The sequence below is a fragment of the Salvelinus fontinalis genome, chromosome 5 (assembly GCF_029448725.1).
Source record: "Salvelinus fontinalis isolate EN_2023a chromosome 5, ASM2944872v1, whole genome shotgun sequence".
Lineage (NCBI taxonomy): Eukaryota > Metazoa > Chordata > Actinopteri > Salmoniformes > Salmonidae > Salvelinus > Salvelinus fontinalis.
This window is the reverse complement of record NC_074669.1, coordinates 7,180,054-7,202,111: the sequence shown is the minus strand read 5'-3', so window position 1 is coordinate 7,202,111 and position 22,058 is coordinate 7,180,054. Positions and strand designations below refer to the sequence as shown.

The window sequence follows — 22,058 nt, the reverse complement described above, 5'->3', positions numbered from 1 at the left end:
GCAGTGCTTTAGACCACTGCACCACTCGGGAGGCCAGTCCATATATTTTAGTTACTATCTGTTCCAAGCCACTGAGAAAAACTACATAGAGATTGCCTCCCGAGTGGCGCAGCGATCTAAGGCGTCACTACAGACCCGGAATCGATCCTGGGCTGTTTCACAACCGGCCGTGATCGGGAGTCCCATAGGGCCGCATAAAATTGGTCCAGCGTCATTCGAAGTTAGGGGAGCGTTTGGCCAGGGTAGGCCGTCATTGTAAATAAGAATTGGTTCTTAACTTACTTGCCTAGCCTAATAAAAGTTAAAAAAAGTTTAAATAATGTACAAGATTAAAACAATTTATTTTAATGGATGAAATCTTTGAAGATCAAATCAGTCAGAAAAAAAACATTTGTAAAGACAAACAGAGCAGAATGAATCATCATATCTGGGGACCATCACCACCAGCATGAGTAGAATATATGTGGACCCCACTACAGTTTAACCAGCTCAGCTATAGACTACACCAGCATGACTAGTATCTATATGGACCCCACTACAGTTTAACCAGCTCAGCAGTACCAGAGAAAAGACAATCAACAGAAAACCCAGGATAGAGTGGCTGAGTGAATGTGGTCTGGACTCTGTGGAGGAGGGTTATTGTGTCATAGACACTGTAGAAGGACAGAGTACCTGCCTTGTGGTCCAGGTACACTCCTACTCTGGAGGACTGAGGGCCTGGCACTTTCGTCCTAACACTATTGTGTCTGAACCAAAAACCATCACCATAGTAGTGTAAACTCCAGGACTTGTCATTGAGTCCAAATGTATTACTTCTCCCTGTTCTGCTGATGTCTTTATATGAGACTGCTGTAATAACACACAGCCCACTCCACTCCACCTCCCAGTAACAGCGTCCAGACAGACCCTCTCTACACAGCACCATCAAGTCGTTTGTGAATCTGTCTGGATGATCAGGATATGGTTGGACTTGGCCTGTATAGGTCACCTTTCTATTCCATTCAGACAGAGAGAGACGTGTGTGTGCTGTGTTTGGGTCCAGTGTGAGTTGACAGGAATCTGGGAGAAGAACAGAGCAGAGACCAATGAGGGGAGTTAGAACAATAAGTTAAGTCAGATACTGTATCTACCCTGTCTTTGATTAGAGCACAGCAGAGATCAAATCAGAGAAATATGAGGAGTCGGATAGATAGATGTCTTTGATTAGATCTACTATTGCTATATATTTCTAGAGGGATTGTTAGGAGTGTCAGTAAAAAGAGACTGTTAGTTACTTCACAATAAAGAGACTCACATTGTAACAACTCTTCTCTGGTCTTGGGCTCTGGAGGCAGTACAACATCCACTATATTCACTACAGACACACGACAGAGAGAGGGAATGTTATCATCATACCCTATTCAAGGTTCCTTAACAGCTTCTACCCCCAAGCTATAAGAAAGCTGAACAATTAATCAAATGGCAAGCCAGACAGATTTCCTCAAATAAATTTTACCCTCGCACATTGACTCGGTACAGGTACCCCCTGTATATAGCCTCGGTATTGCTATTTGATTGTGTTTTTTTTATTTTATTTTTTAAATTAATTTTTTTGTAAATATTTTCTTAACTCAATTTTTTCAATGGCATTGTTGGTTAAGGGTCTGTAAGTCAGCATTTCACATTCAGGTCTACACCTGTTGTATTCGGAGCATGTGACAAATGGCTGTAGGACCTTTTGTTGGTCTGTAACGGTTCACCTCTTCCTCTGAAGAGGAGGAGCAGGGATTTAACCAAAACGCAGCGTTGTGATATGACATGATGATTTATTTTACAAGACGAAGACGAAACAAAATACACTTGGATAATTACAAAACAAATAAACGATGTAGACAGACCTGGACGACGAACTTACATGAAACACGAAGAACGCAAGAACAGGGAAAACTGGCTACATAAAAGAACGAACATACAAACAAACCGAAAACAGTCCCGTGTGGCGCAACGACATACACAGACACAGGAGACAACCACCCACAACAAACAGTGTGAAAACACCTACCTAAATATGACTCTCAATTAGAGGAAACGCCAAACACCTGCCTCTAATTGAGAGCCATACCAGGCAACCCTTAAACAAACATAGAAACAGAAAACATAGACTGCCCACCCAAACTCACGTCCTGACCAACTAACACATACAAAACTAACAGAAACAGGTCAGGAACGTGACATGGTCTACAATTTGAATTTACATGACTTAATAATGTTGTCGAATTTCAACACACCTGTAGTGGAGATCTTGGTCCATTCTCCTTTAAGGAAGTCTTCTACTTTCTCTCTCAATTCAGACACAGTCTTACTCACATCTCCAAAGTACTGAAGGGGACGGACAACGATGCTGGGTAAGTCTGAAGATACACTGATACTGGAGAGAGACTGATAACTCTGGAGAGAGAGAGACAAAGAGAGAGACAGAGACAGAGAGTGAGAGAGTGAGAGAGAAATGAGAACCAGTACATAATGATTAAGAGTTTAATATTAAGTTTTAAATTCAATCACGTAACAAGACAGTTTAGTTACCTGAAGGAAATGGATGTGATCCTCTGTGTGTGAGAGCTGCTTCAGCTCAGTGCTTCTCTTCCTCAGCTCAGCTATCTCCTGCTTCAGTTGCTCCAGGAGTCCTTCAGCTTGATTCACTTGAGTCTTCTCTTGGGCTCTGATCAGCTCCTTCACCTCAGAGCGCTTTCTCTCAATGGAGCGGATCAGCTCAGTAAAGATCTGATCACTGTCATCCACTGCTGCCTGTGTAGAGTGCTGTAGAGAGAGAGAGAGAGAGAGAGACAGAGAAAGAGTAAGAGGGATTGAGAGAAAGATAGAAGGAAAGAGAGAAAGAGAGCAAGACAGAAAGAGAGCTTGAGACTGACTTGTCTTACTTTAATGAGCCATCCTCATTACACTAACCTCCCCATACAAACACATTGCGTGCCACCACAAACTACACACAACCACATTATACAGCACCCAACACCACAGTACAATACACCATCCAGCACCACATTGCAACCGTACATCCAACCCCTCCTCTCCAGCCGTACAGACATTTATAATGGTGTTCGTTCTTCACTGGTTGCCCTTTTTTTCTGGCACTGGTCACAAATATTGCTGCTGTGCTGGCACACTGTGGTATTTCACCCAGTAGATATGGGAGTTTATCAAAATGGTGTATGTTTTCGAATTCTTTGTGGATCTGTGCAATCTGAGGGCAATATGTGTCTCGAATATGGTCATACATTTGGAAGGAGGTTTGGGGCATTGTGCACATAGCCTGTCTTCTCTTGAGAGCCAGGTCTGCCTACGGCGGCCTTTCTCAAAAGCAAGGATATGCTCACCGAGTCTGTACATAGTCAAAGCTTTCCTTAAGTTTGGGTCAGTCATATTTGTCAGGTATTCTGCCACTGTGTACTCTGTGTTTAGGGACAAACAGCATTCTAGTTTGCTGTTTTTTTGTTGATTCTTTCCAATGTGTTAAGTAATTATCTTTTTGTTTTCTCATGATTATTATAATAAAATAAAAATATTTATTCTACATTTAAGGGTGAATCAGCTTAATATTGCGGAAGAATTGTTGCTTCCATCAATGTAATTGTCTGCATCACTTCCAATCCCCCATATATTTATCCATATACATACCCATATATACATATATATATATATATATATATATATATATATATATATATATATATATATATATACACACATGCATACATAAACATTCATACATATATATAGACACATACTTTTTTTTAGAATATACCTTTATTGTTCCCTGCAAACCCGACCACCCTTCCCCCAATTGGAGTAAACTAATGAACAATAACACGTAGGCTTCTACCTTCGGTTTATACATATTATACACATTTTACAAACAAAATCTATTTTACAATAGTTATATTTGATGTTTTTAGTCCTTACACTATTTCTGATGTCCATCCTGCTTGATTTCTATTTGTAACTGTGCTATTTCACAAAATTTCAGAACCTACAGTTGAAGTCGGAAGTTTACATAGACCTTAGTCAAATAAACTTAAACTATGTATTTCACAATTCCTTGACATTTAATCCTAGTAAAAAATCCCTGTCTTAGGTCAGTTAGGATCACCACTTTATTTTAAGAATGTGAAATGTCAGAATAATAGTAGAGAGAATGATTTATTTAATATTTTATTTCTTTCATCACATTCCTAGTGGATCAGAAGTTTACATACATTCAATTAGTATTTGGTAGCATTGTCTTTAAATTGTTTAACTTGGGTCAAACATTTCAGGTAGCCTTCCACAAGCTTCCCACAATAAGTTGGGTGAATTTTGGCCCATTCCTCCTGACAGAGCTGGTGTTACTGACTCGGGTTTGTAGGCCTCCTTGCTCGCAAACGCGTTTTCAGTTCTGCCCACAAATTTTCTATAGGACTGAGGTCAGGGCTTTGTGATGGCCACTCCAATACCTTGACTTTGTTGTCCTTAAGCCACTTGCCCCACAACTTTGGAAGTATGCTTGGGGTCAATCTCCATTTGGAAGACCTATTTGCAACCAAGCTTCAACTTCCTGACTGATGTCTTGAGATGTTGCTTCAATATATCCACATAATTTTGTGCTTCACGGTTGGGATGGTGTTCTTCGGCTTGCAAGCCTCCCCATTTTCCTCCAAACATAACGATGGTCATTATGGCCAAACAGTTCTATTTTTGTTTAATTCAGAACAGAGGACATTTCTCCATAAAGTACAATATTTTTCTTCATTTGCAGTTGGAAACCGTAGTCTGGCTTTTTTATGGCGGTTTGGAGCAGTGGCTTCTTCCTTGCTGAGCGGCCTTTCAGGTTATGTCGATATAGGACTCGTTTCACTGTGGATATAGATACTTTTGTACCTGTTGCCTCTAGCATCTTCACAAGGTCCTTTGCTGTTGTTCTGGCATTGATTTTCACTTTTCGCACCAAAGTACGCTCATCTCTAGGAGACAGAACGCGTCTCCTTCCTGAGCGGTATGACGGCTGTGTGGTTCCATGGTGTTTATACTTGCGTACTACTGTTTGTACAGATGAACGTGGTACATTCAGGCGTTAGGAAATTGCTCCCAGGGATGAACCAGACTTGTGGAGGTCTACAATTTTTTTCTGAGGTCTTGGCTGATTTCTTTTGATTTTCCCATGATGTCAAGCAAAGAGGCATTGAGTTTGAAGGTAGTCCTTGAAATACATCCACAGGTACACCTCCAATTGACTCAAATTATGTCAATTAGCCTATCAGAAGCTTCTAAAGCTATGACATCATTTTCTGGAATTTTACAAGCTGTTTAAAGGCACAGTCAACTTAGTGTATGTAATCTTCTGACCCACTGGAATTGTGATACAGTGAATTATAAGTGAAATAATCTGTCTGTAAAAACTTGTTGGAAAAATTACTTGTGTCATGCACAAAGTAGATGTCCTAACCGACTTGCCAAAACTATAGTTTGTTAACAAGAAATTTGTGGAGTGGTTGAAAAACGAGTTTTAATGACTCCAGCCTAAGTGTATGTAAACTTCCGACTTCAATTGTATAGTCGTGGCCAAAAGATTTGAGAATGACACAAATATACATTTTCACAAAGTCTGCTGCCTCAGTTTGTATGAAGGCAATTTGCATATACTCCAGAATGTTATGAAGACTGATCAAATTAATTGCAAGTCCCTCTTTGCCATGCAAAATTAACTGAATCCCCAAGAAACATTTCCACTGCATTTCAGCCCTGCCACAAAAGGACCAGCTGACATCATGTCAGTGATTCTCTCGTTAACACAGGTGTGAGTGTTGACTAGGACAAGGCTGGAGATCAATCTGTCATGCTGATTGAGTTCGAAAAACAGACTGGAAGCTTCAAAAGGAGGGTGGTGCTTGGAATCATTGTTCTTCCTCTGTCAGCCATGGTTACCTGCAAGGAAACACGTGCCGTCATCATTGCTTTGCACAAAAAGGGCTTCACAGGCAAGGATATTGCTGCCAGTAAGATTGCACCTAAATCAACCGTTTATCGGATCATCAAAAACTTCAAGGAGAGCGGTTCAATTGTTGTGAAGAAGGCTTCAGGACACCCAAGAAAGTCCAGCAAGCGCCAGGACCGTCTCCTAAAGTTGATTCAGCTGCGGGATCAGGGCACCACCAGTACAGAGCTTGCTCAGGAATGGCAGCAGGCAGGTGTGAGTGCATCTGCACGCACAGTGAGGCGAAGACTTTTGGAGGATGGCCTGGTGTCAAGAAGGGCAGCAAAGAAGCCACTTCTCTCCAGGAAAAACATCAGGGACAGACTGATATTCTGCAAAAGGTACAGGGATTGGACTGCTGAGGACTGGGGTAAAGTCATTTTCTCTGATGAATCCCCTTTACGAATTTTTGGGGCATTCGGAAAAAAAGCTTGTCCGGAGAAGACAAGGTGAGAAAGCTCAGAAGACAAGGTGAGAAAGCCATCAGTCCTGTGTCATGCCGACAGTAAAGCATCCTGAGACCATTCATGTGTGGGGTTGCTTCTCAGCCAAGGGAGTGGGCTCACTCACAATTTTGCCTAAGAACACAGCCATGAATAAAGAATGGTACCAACACATCCTTCGAGAGCAACTTCTCCCAACCTTCCAGGAACAGTTTGGCAACGAACAATACCTTTTCCAGCATGATGGAGCACCTTGCCATAAGGCAAAAGTGATAACTAAGTGGCTCGGGGAACAAAACATCGATATTTTGGGTCCATAGACAGGAAACTCCCCAGACCTTAATCCCATTGAGAACTTGTGGTCAATCCTCAAGAGGCGGGTGGACAAACAAAACCCACAAAGTCTGACAAACTCCAAGCATTGATTATGCAAGAATGGGCTGCCATCAGTCAGGATGTGGCCCAGAAGTTAATTGACAGCATGCCAGGGCGGATTGCAGAGGTCTTGAAAAAGAAGGGTTAACACTGCAAATATTAACTCTTTGCATCAACTTAATGTAACTGTCAATAAAAGCCTTTGACAGTTATGAAATGCTTGTAATTATACTTCAGTATTCCATAGTAACATCTGACAAAAATATCTTAAGACACTGAAGCAGCAAACTTTGTGAAAATTTATATTTGTGTCATTCTCAAAACTTTTGGCCACGACTGTATATACATTTTACAGACCCCGTATGTTTTAAATTGGTTATCTTGTTATTAGTCCCACCCTTCAGCTCCATTCAACCCTTCCCATCTATCGCTTAACACCATCCATTTCGGATTTCTATTTGCCATATATTTTTCAACTGTGCTGTGATGCTTCACAAAAGTACTGAACCTTTCTATTCTCATAGCTTCTACAGATTGTAAATTAAAGAAAAAATTTAGCTAAAATAATAATTATATTATTGATTGATTGACTATGACTTTTCAAAACACCCAGTATTGCCATCTGCAGCATTAGTTCTAGGCAAATGTTGCAATTCTTCAGCCATTTCTGGACCTTTGACCAAAAACAAACTACGTATGGATAGTACCAAAATAAATGATCTAATGACTCTGCCTCCTCACAGCAGAATCTGCAGAGCTGGGAAGATTGTATCCCCCATATATATATATATAGAAATTTTGAATCCGGCGTTGTTTGCGTGTCAATTCATAAACCATGTGCCATGGAATGGGTACATCGAACATCTCTTCCCAACTATTTAGCATATTTAAATGGCACAGCTGTCCATTTTTTGGTCCTTAAATTAAATTGGTATATGTTTTTATTTATCACAATTTTCTTTAACCATTTATGTTCTTTAATATAGGGCCGACAGACAAGTTCCTTACTTTTTCCCTCTTCTACTTGCCTCTTCCATTTTTGTGGTAATGCTGCAATTAGTTGGTTGTAATTTTGGGTAGAGCAGAGACGTCCATATGTGTGTGTTAGCTGCATGTGTGACATAACTCCACCAGTCCTATTTATGAAATAATTAGCCAAAATTATACTTTTTTATTTTTTTATCTAAAAATACATTTTTTTTTATCACTTAGTATATTTGAGTTTAACCACAATATTTGTTGTATTATTTGTTCTGTCTTTTCAGGTGGATTCAACTGAAATTGCAACCAATTTTCCAAGGCTTGTTAAAAATAACTATATTTTGCAGTTGTAATCTGAATAAAGGGAAAAAGGCCATTCTTGAACATGGGGTGAGACATTACTAACAATTTACTAGAGAACCAGTTTGGATTTAAGTATAACTTTGTGATATGACTAAAGAGTTAATCAGGGTGATTTTTCCACAAATAGACAGGTATGTTCCTTTCCATGGTAACAAGTTCTTATCTATTTAGCTAACTTTCCATAAAGATTTATTGGAGTGAGATCATTTCTTTCTTTCGGGATATGTATACCGAGTATGTCCACATCCGCGTCAGACAATATTATTGGTAAATTACACAGTAATATAAAAGTTGCATTTTTAGTGATCCAATACGTAATATAGAACACTTATCATAATTTTAATACAGAGAGGTTAGCAAAAGTATCTCGATCCTCTATGAGGCTGTGGAGGGATTCTAATTGTGGTTTTAAAAGAAAACTTGAATTACCAGCGTATAATGACAGCTTAGTTTTTAAGCCATGGATTTCTAATCCCTTAATATATAGACCTTGATGGTCTGTTTGGACAATTTGCACATTTGGATCAAAAGTACTGTTAATTAATATCATCACCCATTTTTTTATTTCTTTGCCCATGGGAGAAATATATTTCGCCCATCCAGTCCCTTTTCCACAAAACTTCATCTAAAATTGTTGAATGAGTTTCCTGTAAACAATATATATTATATTCCTTCTCTTTTAGCCAGGTAAATACTGATCGTCTTTTCTTATTATCTGCTAAGCCATTACAATTATAACTGGCAATACTTATTTCACCACTTACCATAATGAGACACAAGTTTCAATTATTTTTATCAAAATATATGTTTGTAAACGTTCCATTAAAAAGTAACATGATGATTGAGTGTCTATATGGCTGTACCATGATATTTGCATTGCTACTAAGTAAACCTCCAATTGGTCCCCACCATTCCACCCGCTAAAAGCCCTCCTCATCCCGAGTTGGGTTGTCATCCCAGTGACCGGCAGACCACCCCCGACCCGCCGGATCCCATAGCCCTGGAGAGACAGGGATCCATCCTTCGAAAAGAGCACACAGTGCCACTCACAAAACAGAAGTAGATCAACCGCCAAATGCATTTCTATCGCCCTCACCTTGATTTGTATTATATATAGCCATTAAAAAATTACACATATATTTAAAAAATCCTGTTTATCTTATTTTCCATAATTAGCTATTTATTTGTAGTAATGTAGGCAATTTATGCAAAGGATTTTTACCTCTCACCAGTCTCGCCATTACCAAAATTACATTATTACAAGCAATTATTATATTATGAAGCAATTATTGTGAATCATCCTATAATGTCCCAATCATCTTTTATGCCCTCGCAACAGTTGTGGTAAACACACACACCCACACACTCATACACACTCAACCCCTTTCCCCCACAACAACCACAGACTCACATTCCCAACAGTTGCACCATCCCAGAGCCCAACTCAAGAAAGGTCTTGATTTACAAATGCATATACAGTTGCAGCTGTATGAGAAGGCCTGCAAAACTGTGAAAAAAAATGGGCAGAAATGGGGAGATTTTATTTTAACTATTGTCACGCCCTAGATGATGGAGGTCACCCACAACATGGTCCCCCGTATTGACCATATTCCCAAGCATCTCCATGCAGTCAGACCTTTTATTTTATGCCACCAGGGCCACAATAATATACCCCCTCTCTGAATGTCCAAGTGTGACCCACTCCCCCTGGGTTACTGCAGCTAGTGTTGCCAGCACTGCCACTGCCTGGGTGGGGGCACCCCACCAGAAACCCCACCGGCTAGGTGCAAGCTCGTCAAGGAACTCATTAGCAGCTTTGAGAATTTCCTTGTATATTATATGCTCTCCCTTTAGGGGCTTTGGCTTTGCAGGACCAACCCTGCCAAGCAGGATCAGAATCTTGAGGGGGCAGTGCTGCTCTAGGTCTCTGAACACATTTTGGCTGCACACAGACCGTTTAGAGCAGTCGTATAAAACAATTAGGGTCATTCAGGTGGGTGTCTAGGGTATAGGGTTGTGAACCGTTCCATCAATATAGGAACATAAATAAATAAATTAGATGTATAATGTATTTAAAAAATGTAGTTCCCCATGATGGGACAATAAATACATTAACTGTATAATTTATTTAAAAATGCTGTTCCACCATGATAGGACAATAAATAAATAAATAAGATGTATAATTCATTATAAAACGTATATCCTCATCTGAACAACATTGAAAGCTCTCTCACAACCCCTGCTCACAGCAATACATTGGTTCTGGGAAATGCAGCCATTTCCTTTCTCACTCAACGCTACACTTTCCCAAACACCAAAACACACACACACCACACCATCCACTCATACTGTGCCTTCTGTTTACTGAGTTTTTATCTTCACCATGTTGAATTAGTGGTTTTGTGTTCCAATTAGTTATATTTGAAGATATTTTTTGTTGTATTATTACAATCCATAACCGGGCTAGAATTGTGTGTTTCATTATTTGCCTCCTCTATGAGAATTTGTTTAAATAGCCATGGACTAGTCTTTGTGTCTCTGAACAACTGGTTATCAATATATAGTTTATTGACGACGAGAGCTATTCGTTTCCCTTTCAATCTATTTTCCTTGAAAATTGGATACAGAAATTTACGCCGTTCTTCAATTTCCTTCGGGAACTGGTCGTTCATGCCAATTTTTGTGCCAGCAAGTCTTTTACCCAGGATTTTAACCATTATTTTATCTTTAAAGAAAGCAAATTTGACAACGATTGGGCGTTCATACCTTTGCCCTCTCTGTCTGAAGCGGTGTACACGTTCGAGTTGGATTTTGTCGATAGCTTCGCGTGGAATCTGAAGCTCTGTAAGGAGGAACTCTCTAACTACAGATTCAGGAAGTTCTCCTTCTTTCTCTTGGATACCTTCTCTCTCATGGATCTAGTCTCTATGTCTCAGAACGGTGTTCTCCTTTTTAAGTCCATTAACTTCAGTTTCAATCTTATTGACTGTCCCTTTTAGCTTGTTTGTTTCCGTCTCCAATGTCGCAGCTTTTCGTCACTCATCTTGAGGCTTGCCTTCAACTCTTTAATATCCTTACCGACTAGTTCAAGTATACCCAGTTTATCATTTATTGATTTTAACAGATCGATTTTTGACCGTTACCATTCCCGGTGGTGAAAATATTAAATTGTCTGTCTGTAGAAGTGTCACGTTTTCAATTTGAAATGTGTTCTCCTGTTTTACTCTCTGTCATGTTTGGGTGTTGCTTGTATTCATAATATTTGTTGCTAAATTTCTCTAGTCTTAAGATTTGTTTTGTTATCCAGATTGAAGGTTATCACCCACCAGATTGTGTACTGCTAATATTTAGTCTAACTTACCGATATTGTGAGCCCAAACCTCACAACCATAAAGGGCAATGGGTTCTATAACTGATTCAAGTATTTTTTTACCAGATCCTAATTAGTATGTTGAATGTTATGTTCCTTTTGATGGCATAGAAGGCCCTTCTTACCTTGTCTCTCAGATCGTTCACAGCTTTGTGGAAGTTACCTGTGGAGCTGATGCTTAGGCCAAGGTACGTATGTTTTTTTGTGCACTCTGAGGTAACGTTGTCTAGATAGAATTTGTATTTGTAGTCCTGGCAACTGGACCTTTTTTGGAACATCATTATTTTTGTCTTACTGAGATTCACTGTCAGAGGCCGGGTCTGACAGAATCTGTGTAGAAAATCTAGGTGCTGCTGTAGGACCTCCTTGGTTGGGGACAGAAGCACCAGATCATCAGCAAACGGTAGACATTTGACTTCAGATTCTAGTAGGGTGAGGCCAGGTGCTGCAGACTGTTCTAGTGTCTTTGCCAATTTTATAATATATGTTGTGGAGGGTGGGGCTTCCTGTCTCACACCACGGCCATGTGGAAAGAAATGTGTGCGTTTTTGGTATTTTAACCGCACAATTGTTGTTTGTGTACATGGATTTTATATTGTCGTTTGTTTTTTCCCCCACCACATTCCATCAGTTGGTATAGCAGACCCTCATGTCAAATTGAGTCGGAAGCTTTTTTGTAATCAACAAAGCATGAGAAGAATCTGCCTTTCTTTTGTTTTTGTTTTTTTGTCAATTAGGGTGTGCATGGTGAATACGTGGTCTGTCTTGAATATGTGGTCTGACTGGAGGAGAGAAGTGAAATGGTGTGTCTCCTCTGGTCAACAATACTCACCTTGAGAGAATCCACAGCCTGTTGGAGCTTCTTCAGCTCCTTCTCTCTTTCCTGGGATCTCTGCTGGACCTTCTGCAGACTCATCCCCAGCTGCCTCTGTGGAGAATCACTCTTCAATGAGCTATCTAGCTTTATTTGTCCAGTAGATCAATAGTATAGTAATGTGACATAGGGCCCATAGAGAGGAAGGTCTAAAATCTTCAGGAAGTCCCTTGGCAATATGATATTATGTTGCTATGTGAATGATTATAGTTTTACAGTAGACCTACATGTATCAAGGAGTTGAGACTGAACTTTGGACTCAAAAAAGTGCATTAAGAATGATAACAGTGTTTGACTTTAGAAAATGGTGATATATTTGGAGAATCTAGGTTAAGAAAATCTATATGCCCAAGGTTTATATTCATATTTCTCTGTCGTTTGAATGATCTCATATCTAAACAGTCTTACTGTATCTTTAATTCTTTGTTTACGTGACTGTCACCAACAAGATGTTCTGGTCTTACCTGTTTCTCAGTCCTCTCTGCTGCAGCTGACACTGTATCATGGCCTTGATGTTCATCCATTGTACACTGATAACAGATACACTGCTCATCAGTACGACAGAAAACCTCCAGCAGTTTGTCATGGTTAGAGCAGATCTTCTCATGTAGTTGTCCGGTGGCTTTGACCAGCTTGTGCTTCTTGAAAGCAGGAGATTCATAGTGAGGTTGGAGGTGAGTCTCACAGTAAGAGGCCAGACACACCAGACAGGACGTGAGGGCTTTCTGCTTTTTGATCCCAGTGCATAAATCACACGCCACATCTCCAGGTCCAGCATAGCACAGAGCAGGAGGGGGAGCAGCCTGGAGTCCTGTCGTCTTCAGATTCTCCACCACTTCAGCCAGCACAATGTTTCTCTTCAGAACAGGCCTTGGTATAAAGGTCTGTCTGCACTGGGGACACCTGTAGACACCTTTCAGATCATCCTGATCCCAGCTTTCTTTTATACAGCCCATACAGTAACTGTGTCCACAGGCAGTAGTGACCGGATCCTTCAGTAGATCCAGACAGACGGCACAACAGAACAATTCCTGATTCTCTGCCATGTTCGTGCTCTCTCTCGTAGGTTAAGCAATGGCAGTGTCATAGATTACTTTCGGTTCAGTGTCAAATATTACTTTCTGTTTCATGGAACTCTACACCAGAGGACAGGGAGTGGCTTCCTACTTGACTGTGTTCTCTGTATCCACAGGGGTTGTGGTTTCTTTAAAAAGGAAGTGTAACAAGGTGTTGGGTAATAGGCAGAGGGGGTTATTATTTATGTATTTGAAATACGTATTTTAATTACTTCTGAGTATTTTGTCGTTTGAATTATACTGGGCTGAACTACACTACACTCCATTGCGTTTTGTATTTTCAAAATACTAAATACTTTACTATACCATTTTTTTAATGGTGCACACCTTGCAATGGTATAAGAAGTCTGATAGCACTATGGTGTGATAAGAGTGTTTTTTAAATTAACTAAACATAAATGTATATGAAAAAATATTGATAAATACTGTGTTGAGGGAAAATGTACTTGATACGATTGTGATATGTTGTCTCACCTAACTGTCTTAAGATGAATGCACTAAGTCTCTCTGGATAAGAGCGTCTGCAAAATGACAAAATTATATATGTAAAAATTAACATTGCAAAGCATTGCTGAATATTATTTTAATGAGCTCTGCCCCGAAAAATAATACCCAGTGTGCTTTGCAGTTAATTTGGTATGTTCATTTTCACATATACATTTACATTTTAGTAATTTATCTTCTCCAGAGTGACTTGCTCAACTAAGGTAGATAACAACATACAGTATCACTGTCAACAAGCAAGAACAATAGTTTTGTAACAGTTACTAAGAATGTTGTTGCTATTCGGGCCGGCTACTTGCAAAGGTATTTTGTAATTAAATACGTTACAAAATCCAAGTATTTAGTCTTTTATTTTGATACATTGATCTTCATGGTATTTTGTATGTGTATTTAGTAGTTTATTTTGATACATTGATCTTAATGGTATTGTGTATCTGTATTTTGTAATTGTATGTATAATTTTTGCCCATCCCTGGTAGTAGAATACTCTGTCTGGAGGGTGTTTTCAGGGCATCCCCAGGACACTGGAGGCAAAGGACCATTTTAAACAGGAAAATGTCCTGGTGTTTTATTGAAAAGAAATGTTTCACAAATCACTTTCAAAATATATATTTTTTAAATAATAAAATACCTCTCTCTCCACCGAGCATAATCACTGGGTAATCACTTAAAAACTCAATTTAAAGGGAAAATTTGGAATTTAGGCAATTTACTTCCCCAGAGTCAGATGAACTCATTGATACAATTGTCACAAATCACTTTTAAATGGTTTTCAAAAGGCAAAGTAAAATACCTAGTTCTCCTCAGAGCATAATCACTGGGCAATCACTTAAAAACTGCACACAGAGACATAAACATGTTATCCACGAGTTCATCTGAGTCCGGGGAAGTAAATAAAGGGCTTCATTGCCAAAATCCTGAAGTATCCCTTTAAGTCAAAACTATAACTGAAATGTCTTTGAACACCATACCAATCAAAACTACATCAAAAGAGTTCCTCGAGAGGTCCATAGTCTTTGAGATAGTGGCTGGGTTGGAGACCCACTAGCCGCATGGTGGCTCACCAAACGGGCATAGAGAGCTGACTGCAGCAAGGTGTACTGCTTAACTAGGATGTGTCCCTAATTGGAGAGTGGCTTTAGGGTGGAGTACGCTTCCAACAGCAGGCATTTTCTTAAACATGTTACAGAAGATAATGTGGAGACAAAGATGGGCAGTATTTCTGTTATACGTATTTGAAATACATATTTCAATGACTTTTGAGTATTTTGTCATTTGTATTTCACTGGCCTGAACTACAATCATATGGATTTTGTAACAGGATACTTTTGAAACCTGCAATTTGTAAAGACATTTTGTTGTAAAATACCAATATTTTTCTATACAATTCTATATATGGGTTCGTAATTTTGTGGCCCCCTGCATTGGCATCAGAAGTTTGAAGGCACTATGGTTTGATAACAGTGTCTGCTAAATGATAAAAATGTGAATAAAGGAACACTTGAAAAGCATGCTGGGTATTATAATAATGAGCTCCTCGCCCACAACAAGGTCAATAATAATACCCATTGTGGTTTCCAATTATTAATTTTTACATTGACATTTTAGTAATTTAGCAAAGATTTACTGTATATCCAGAGTGTCTTACCATCAGTGCATTCAACTAAGGTAGACAAACAACCACATATCACAGTCATACAAAGTAAAATGTTTTTTTCTTCCGTTAATGAGAATGTTGTTGAAGTGAAGGTGTGTACTAGCAAATGTATTTACCTGTATGTGTTTCTATTTTTATCTACATACAACTCTACAAAAATATTTTCAATTTTAGTTTGATACATTGGTCTGTAGAGAATCTTTTATTTGTAACAAGATACATTTTTGTGAATCTTTTGTCCATCTCTGTGTTGATATAAACTGAGTGTACAAAACATAAAGAACATGACATAGACTGACCAGGTGAATCCAGGTGAAAACTATGATCCCTTATTGATGTCACTTGTTAAATCCACTTCAATCAGTGTAGATGAAGGGGATGAGACAGGTTAAAGAAGGATTTTTAAGCCTTGAGACAATTGAGACATGGATTGTGTATGTGTGCCATTCAGAGGAGAAGAATGGAATGGAGACAAAATATTTAAGTACCTTTGAACGGGGATATGGTAGTAGGTGCCAGGCAGGCACACCAGTTTGTGTCAAGAACTGCAATGCTGCAGGGTTTTTTATGTTCAACAGTTTCCTGTGTGTATCAAGAATGGTCCACTACCCAAATGACTTCCAGCCATTTTGACACAATTGTGGGAAGCATTGGCGTCAACATGGACCAGCATCCCTGTGGAACGTTTCTACACCTGGTAGAGGCCATGCCCTGACAAATTGAGGCTGTTCTGAGAGCAAAATGGGGGAGTTCATCTCAATATTAGTGAGGTGTTCCTAATGTTTGTTATACTTAGTGTATAGTCTCTCGGTGACTAGCCGATTTGGTAATTGGTGCCAAGATTAATGTGGAGATAATGAACTTAAGATTCACGCCAGCGGAGAGGTTACAACAAAGTCTGCACACTCAGTACAGGTTGGTCAGTAGCTCTACCAGGGCGGTCCTTTCAGTCCTCTTACATACTGCTACACAAAGAAGCTACATCATATGACGGTTCCACATTGAAAGTGACTGAGCTCTTCAGTAAGGCCATTCTACTGCTAATGTTTGTCTATGGATGAGTGTGGCTGAAATAGCTGAATCAACTAATTTGAAGTGGTGTCCACATACTTTTGTTGATGTAGTGTATATCTTTGTTGATGAAGTGTTCTTCAACCTGGCCAAAACCTCATCGGCCAACTGGCGACTGTCCAAGTGCCTGGACATCTGGGGGATACATTTCCATGTGCGCAGCTATCTCTGATGAATGTGTGGTAGGACGTAGGCCACTACTTAGATCCTACAATGCTGCACATCTCATTGTGTTTCTCAAGTAAATTGAGCAGGCCTGTCAAGGTGAAGGGTTCACCTATGGTATTATGTCGGACAAAGTCAGGTTCCGCCATGCAGCGGTGGTTCAGTCGTGGTTTCGGGCCCATCCCTTATTCGTGACCCTATATCTCCCCCCATACCCTGCTTTCCTCAATAATATGATTTTTTTTTCAGCATGGAGGTGGAAGGTGTAAGTTCCCCAACCCCATGAGTGTTGTCAGAACAGAAATTGCAAGATGATGTTATAATACTGTGATTGCATCAAATGGTTGTTTTATGCAACAGAATCGTTTTGTTTTTAGAACACTCTCATCTGTGTGTGTGGACTGAAAGTGGCACTCTGGGAGATTTAACACTGACAGTAGATTTACGGTGGAATGGTGATGAGACAACATTCTATTCCATGATTAGTGTCTGTGTGCTTGTCTGTCGGTGACAGGGAGAACCAGTCTTTTTAAGGAATGGATTTGGTATTCTAGGTTGCATTATTGTATTTTTGTACAAATCAAATCAAGTTTTATTGGTCACATACACATGGTTTTATTGGTCACATACACATGGTTTTATTGGTCACATACACATGGTTTTATTGGTCACATACACATGGTTTTATTGGTCACATACACATGGTTTTATTGGTCACATACACATGGTTTTATTGGTCACATACACATGGTTTTATTGGTCACATACACATGGTTTTATTGGTCACATACACATGGTTTTATTGGTCACATACACATGGTTTTATTGGTCACATACACATGGTTTTATTGGTCACATACACATGGTTTTATTGGTCACATACACATGGTTTTATTGGTCACATACACATGGTTTTATTGGTCACATACACATGGTTAGCAGATGTTATTACGAGTGTATGGAAATGCTTATAAAAGCAAGCAGTAAATGAACTAGAGACATATATTTGGTGCCATGTAAATGTTGATGTCTGTTGCATGAGAGCAAAATATACCTTTGTATAAATTCTCTCATCTGTGATTTGTCATGAACATCCAGGAGGATGGACTTTGCTATAAACTACTGTGGTTTAGTCCTGCTGTTTGGGCTCTCAACTAATCACCTACGGGGGGCTCGTTGACAAGCTCCATTACTGCAGTAATTCAATAATAAAGTTGACTTGTTTTGAAGAAATTGAAAGGTTTCTCCTTTTGAATACAATAATTCCACGACAGTGTGCCACCCTTCTTCTGCCTATCAATGAGGCATGTGATGACATCAGTGCAGACCAATGTCAAGCTATGATCCATGCCTAAATGTTTTTACAGCGGTGGATGAACAATGAGGACATTCACTGATGTGGATGAGAATTTATGGCCAAATGTTCCAGATAGGCTTGATGCAAATGAATGTGTGCTAAACATTGTTTAATTTTCATTAATTTAATGTTTCATTTAATTTCTTACATCTGATTACAGACATTACACCTATGTTGCAATTATATCTGAAAAATAAACACTTTATTTTGCATGAATAATTGTGGAGGATATCTTTATTGATCACACCTTTATTTACACATTGGATAGATATTATGGAAATTATAGATTTTCTGTCAATTTTGTTTGGTAATATAAATGTATTTCCCAATGTGAACTGTAATTTACAGTACTGTAGCATATTACTATCAGCCCTTTTAAGGGCGATTTGAAACACGTATCTTGCATCGTTTGCTATTGGATCAACTGGCAGTTAAAACTATTAAACTGAAAATATATCATTATGTTTTGGTGATTAAACCAATGTTCTCATTACATTTATTTCATAATAAACGTATATGTAGAACTCATGGTTGTGTGGTGAGATATGTTTACAATACACACGGATGCACAATGGTTTTGAATGAAAGACTGGCTGCATTACAATTGTGACTAGTTTGGAGTTTTTTACTAAGAGTTGTGAAAATGTACCACATGTTTGTGAAAATAACACCGAAGCGATTAAAACAAAACTGCTGGAGTGCGTGCTACGAGTGGGTGCTGCTATGGTGACCAGTGTGCTGAGATAAGGCGGGGCTTTACCTAGTAAAGACTTATAGATGACCTGGAGCCAGTGGGTTTGGCGACGAGCATGAAGCGAGGGCCAGCTAACGAGAGCATACAGGTCGCAGTGGTGGGTAGTATATGGGGCTTTGGTGAAAAAACGGATGGCACTGTGATAGACGGCATCCAATTTCCTGAGTACAGTGTTGGAGGCTATTTTGTAAATGAAATCGCCGAAGTCAAGGATCGGTAGGATAGTCAGTTTTACGAGGGTATGTTTGGCAGCATGAGTTGAAGGATGCTATGTAGGAAGTAGAATTTAATTCAGTGCAATTCAAAGAAATTCCACTCAGTCATAGGACTTGTAAATTCCAACATGCAACGTAAAAAGATTTCATAACTTTTTTTCTTTACCTTCAAAATGAGACAGACACTCACAATCCAACAAGAACTATTAAAATAGGATTTTTCAATTAAATATATACCTGTCACACCCTGGCCTTAGTATTCTTTGTTTTCTTTATTATTTTAGTTAGGTCAGGGTGTGACATGGGGAATGTTTGTGTTTTATCGGTTTTGGGTGGTTATATGGTAAAGGGGGTGTTGGGTGTAGTGTATGGGTTTGTGTTGAGTGTATGTGTCTAGCTGTGTCTATGTTGGTGTAGTTGTCTAGGAGAGTCTATGGTTGCCTGAATGGGTTCCCAATTAGAGACAGCTGATTTCTGTTGTCTCTGATTGGGAGCCATATTTACGGTAGCCATGGGCTTTCGTTTGATGTGGGTAATTGTCTATGTTATACGTTTGTAGCATGTGTGTGCACTACGTTTTATTAGCTTCACGGTCGTTTATTGTTTTGGTTAGTTCGTAAGTGTTTTTGTTTCGTTTTGCCTTCTTCTAAAATAAAAGAGATGGCTTATTTTCCAAATGCTGCGTTTTGGTCCGTCAATCCTCCACACGATCGTGAAAATACCAGCCCATCAGCTTACTTCAACTCCCCCACAACATAAGTTACCAGCCCATCAGCTTCCTTCATCTCCCGCACAACAGAAGCTGCTGTCCCCACCTCTCCCAAAAGCCTTGGAAGCTTGAGCAAAAAGTGACATCTTGTGAGAGCTTTACAATGAATTGGGCCCTGGTGAAACAGAATCAAATCAAATCAAATTGTATTGGTCACATACACGTGTTTAGCAGATGTTATTGCGGGTGTAGTGAAATGCTTGTGTTTCTACAGCTCCGACAGTGCAGTAATATCTAACAAGTAGTATCTCACAATTTCATAAAAGATACCCAATACACATAAATCTAAGTAAAGGAATGTATTTAAGAATGTATAAAAATATGGACGGGCAATGTCAGAGTGGCATAGACTAAGATACAGTAGAATAGTATAGAATACAGTATATACTGTACATATGAGGTGAGTAATGCAAGATATGCAAACATTATTAAAGTGACTAGTGTTCCATTTATTAACGTGGCCAGTGATTTCTAGTCTATGCATATAGGCAGCAGTCTCTAATGTGCTAGTGATGGCTGTTTAACAGTCTGATGGCCTTGAGATAGAAGCTGTTTTTCAGTCGCTCGGTCCCAGCTTTGATGCACCTGTATTGACCTCGCCTTCTGGATGATAGCGGGGTGAACAGGCAGTGGCTCGGGTGGTTGTTGTCCTTCACACAAACTATCTATGCTAGCAAACCCTGCGTACCACCCCTCACCCTGCTTAACCTTGAAGTCAAATGTACCTGCTGTTCTGCGTTGCTAATAAACAAATTGCCAACAAAAGGAGACAACATGCTTAGCGGTTTAGGCTTGGCACCCAGCCGAGAACACAAAAAATACACTTGCAAACTTACCAAAGCGAACCAACTCCTTGCTTATCTCTTCGTACGTAATAAACGGAAGCAGGTTAGCCACCACTACTCTTATCAACATTGTCAAAAGAGGGGAAATTGACGCCAACACACCCCACTCGCAACTAGCTGGGCAACAAGCCTTTTCATTAACACAACCACTGCCTTGTTCATTCTGGATGCAGAGTGTATATGTTCCAATCCCATGTGTTTGCTCACCATGAGCAAAACTTCCTCCACACCATTCTTCTTCTTCACTGAGGTTTAACGATGGTTCGCATCCAATAAATGTTGCATTACCTCCACTTACTAGACTGGAGTATAACTCCCTTATACTTTGCTTGAAATAAATAAACAATTACCCTACCATCTAACACTGACAATTTTTTTAAATAATAAAACACCACCCTGCTCTATTGTATCTATTTAAATCTATTTAGTCCAACTTCAGGCCAACTACTTTGCCCCCCACTCTCAGCCCCAAATCTGTGGAAGCACGCTTACCTGACCTGATCCCCCCCACCCCCACCTTCCTCATCACAGATGGCACCTTCATTGGGGAGTACGGGCTCATAGTAATGGCTGGAACTGAGTGAATGGTATCGAACACATGGCACACCTAACCCTCCTCTGACAACATGAACTGTTATTTGTCCCATGCAGACACTTGATCACTTCTTTTTTTTATACAAAGAGTATATTGGGAATTTCTTTCCAATACACCGAATGTTGATATGGTCATGAAAAGCTTTAATACTGTTATTCTTGTTGTTGTTGGTATTATTACATTGTTTATTGCTTTTTTTATATGCATTATCATTCCACCACTTAACACACCATGTAACTCTTCTGACGTCAACTCTCGCACACCCAAATACCTCTCTGCAGCTGCCACCGCAACCTCCATTTTCAGCGAATTACATTCCATCCCTGCAGTACAGTTGGTAACCATTGCTATAAATGCTTGTACAACTCTACTACTCATATCACTCCTCTCAGCATCCCTCCCCCTTGACCCATCTTCCTCTACTTTCTTCACTGCCTCAGCATATGACAACATCTGCACTACTCTAACCCTGGAAACCTCAACTGGCCTCTTTCTCACGGGACATTTCTGATCTCCAGCCCCATGTTCACCCCTACAATTAACACGTACCACTACTTTCCCCAATGCTACACATTCCTTTGTGTCATGCCCTTCTGCACACTTCTCACACCTAGGAACCTCCCTCCTACACACTGCTGCC

General features: G+C 39.6%; 1 protein-coding gene across 1 annotated transcript; it reads right to left on the bottom strand.

The window, feature by feature from the left end:
- Positions 1 to 329: 329 nt before the first annotated feature.
- On the bottom strand, positions 330 to 13,497 carry LOC129855004 (tripartite motif-containing protein 16-like). Its single transcript, XM_055922235.1, has 6 exons — positions 12,875 to 13,497; positions 12,369 to 12,464; positions 2,563 to 2,796; positions 2,268 to 2,427; positions 1,295 to 1,354; positions 330 to 1,059 (listed from the first exon to the last, which is right to left on the bottom strand). Exons 1-6 carry the CDS (start codon positions 13,454 to 13,456, stop codon positions 536 to 538), a joined length of 1,656 nt encoding a protein of 551 aa, XP_055778210.1. The 5' UTR covers positions 13,457 to 13,497; the 3' UTR covers positions 330 to 535.
- Positions 13,498 to 22,058: the final 8,561 nt, after the last annotated feature.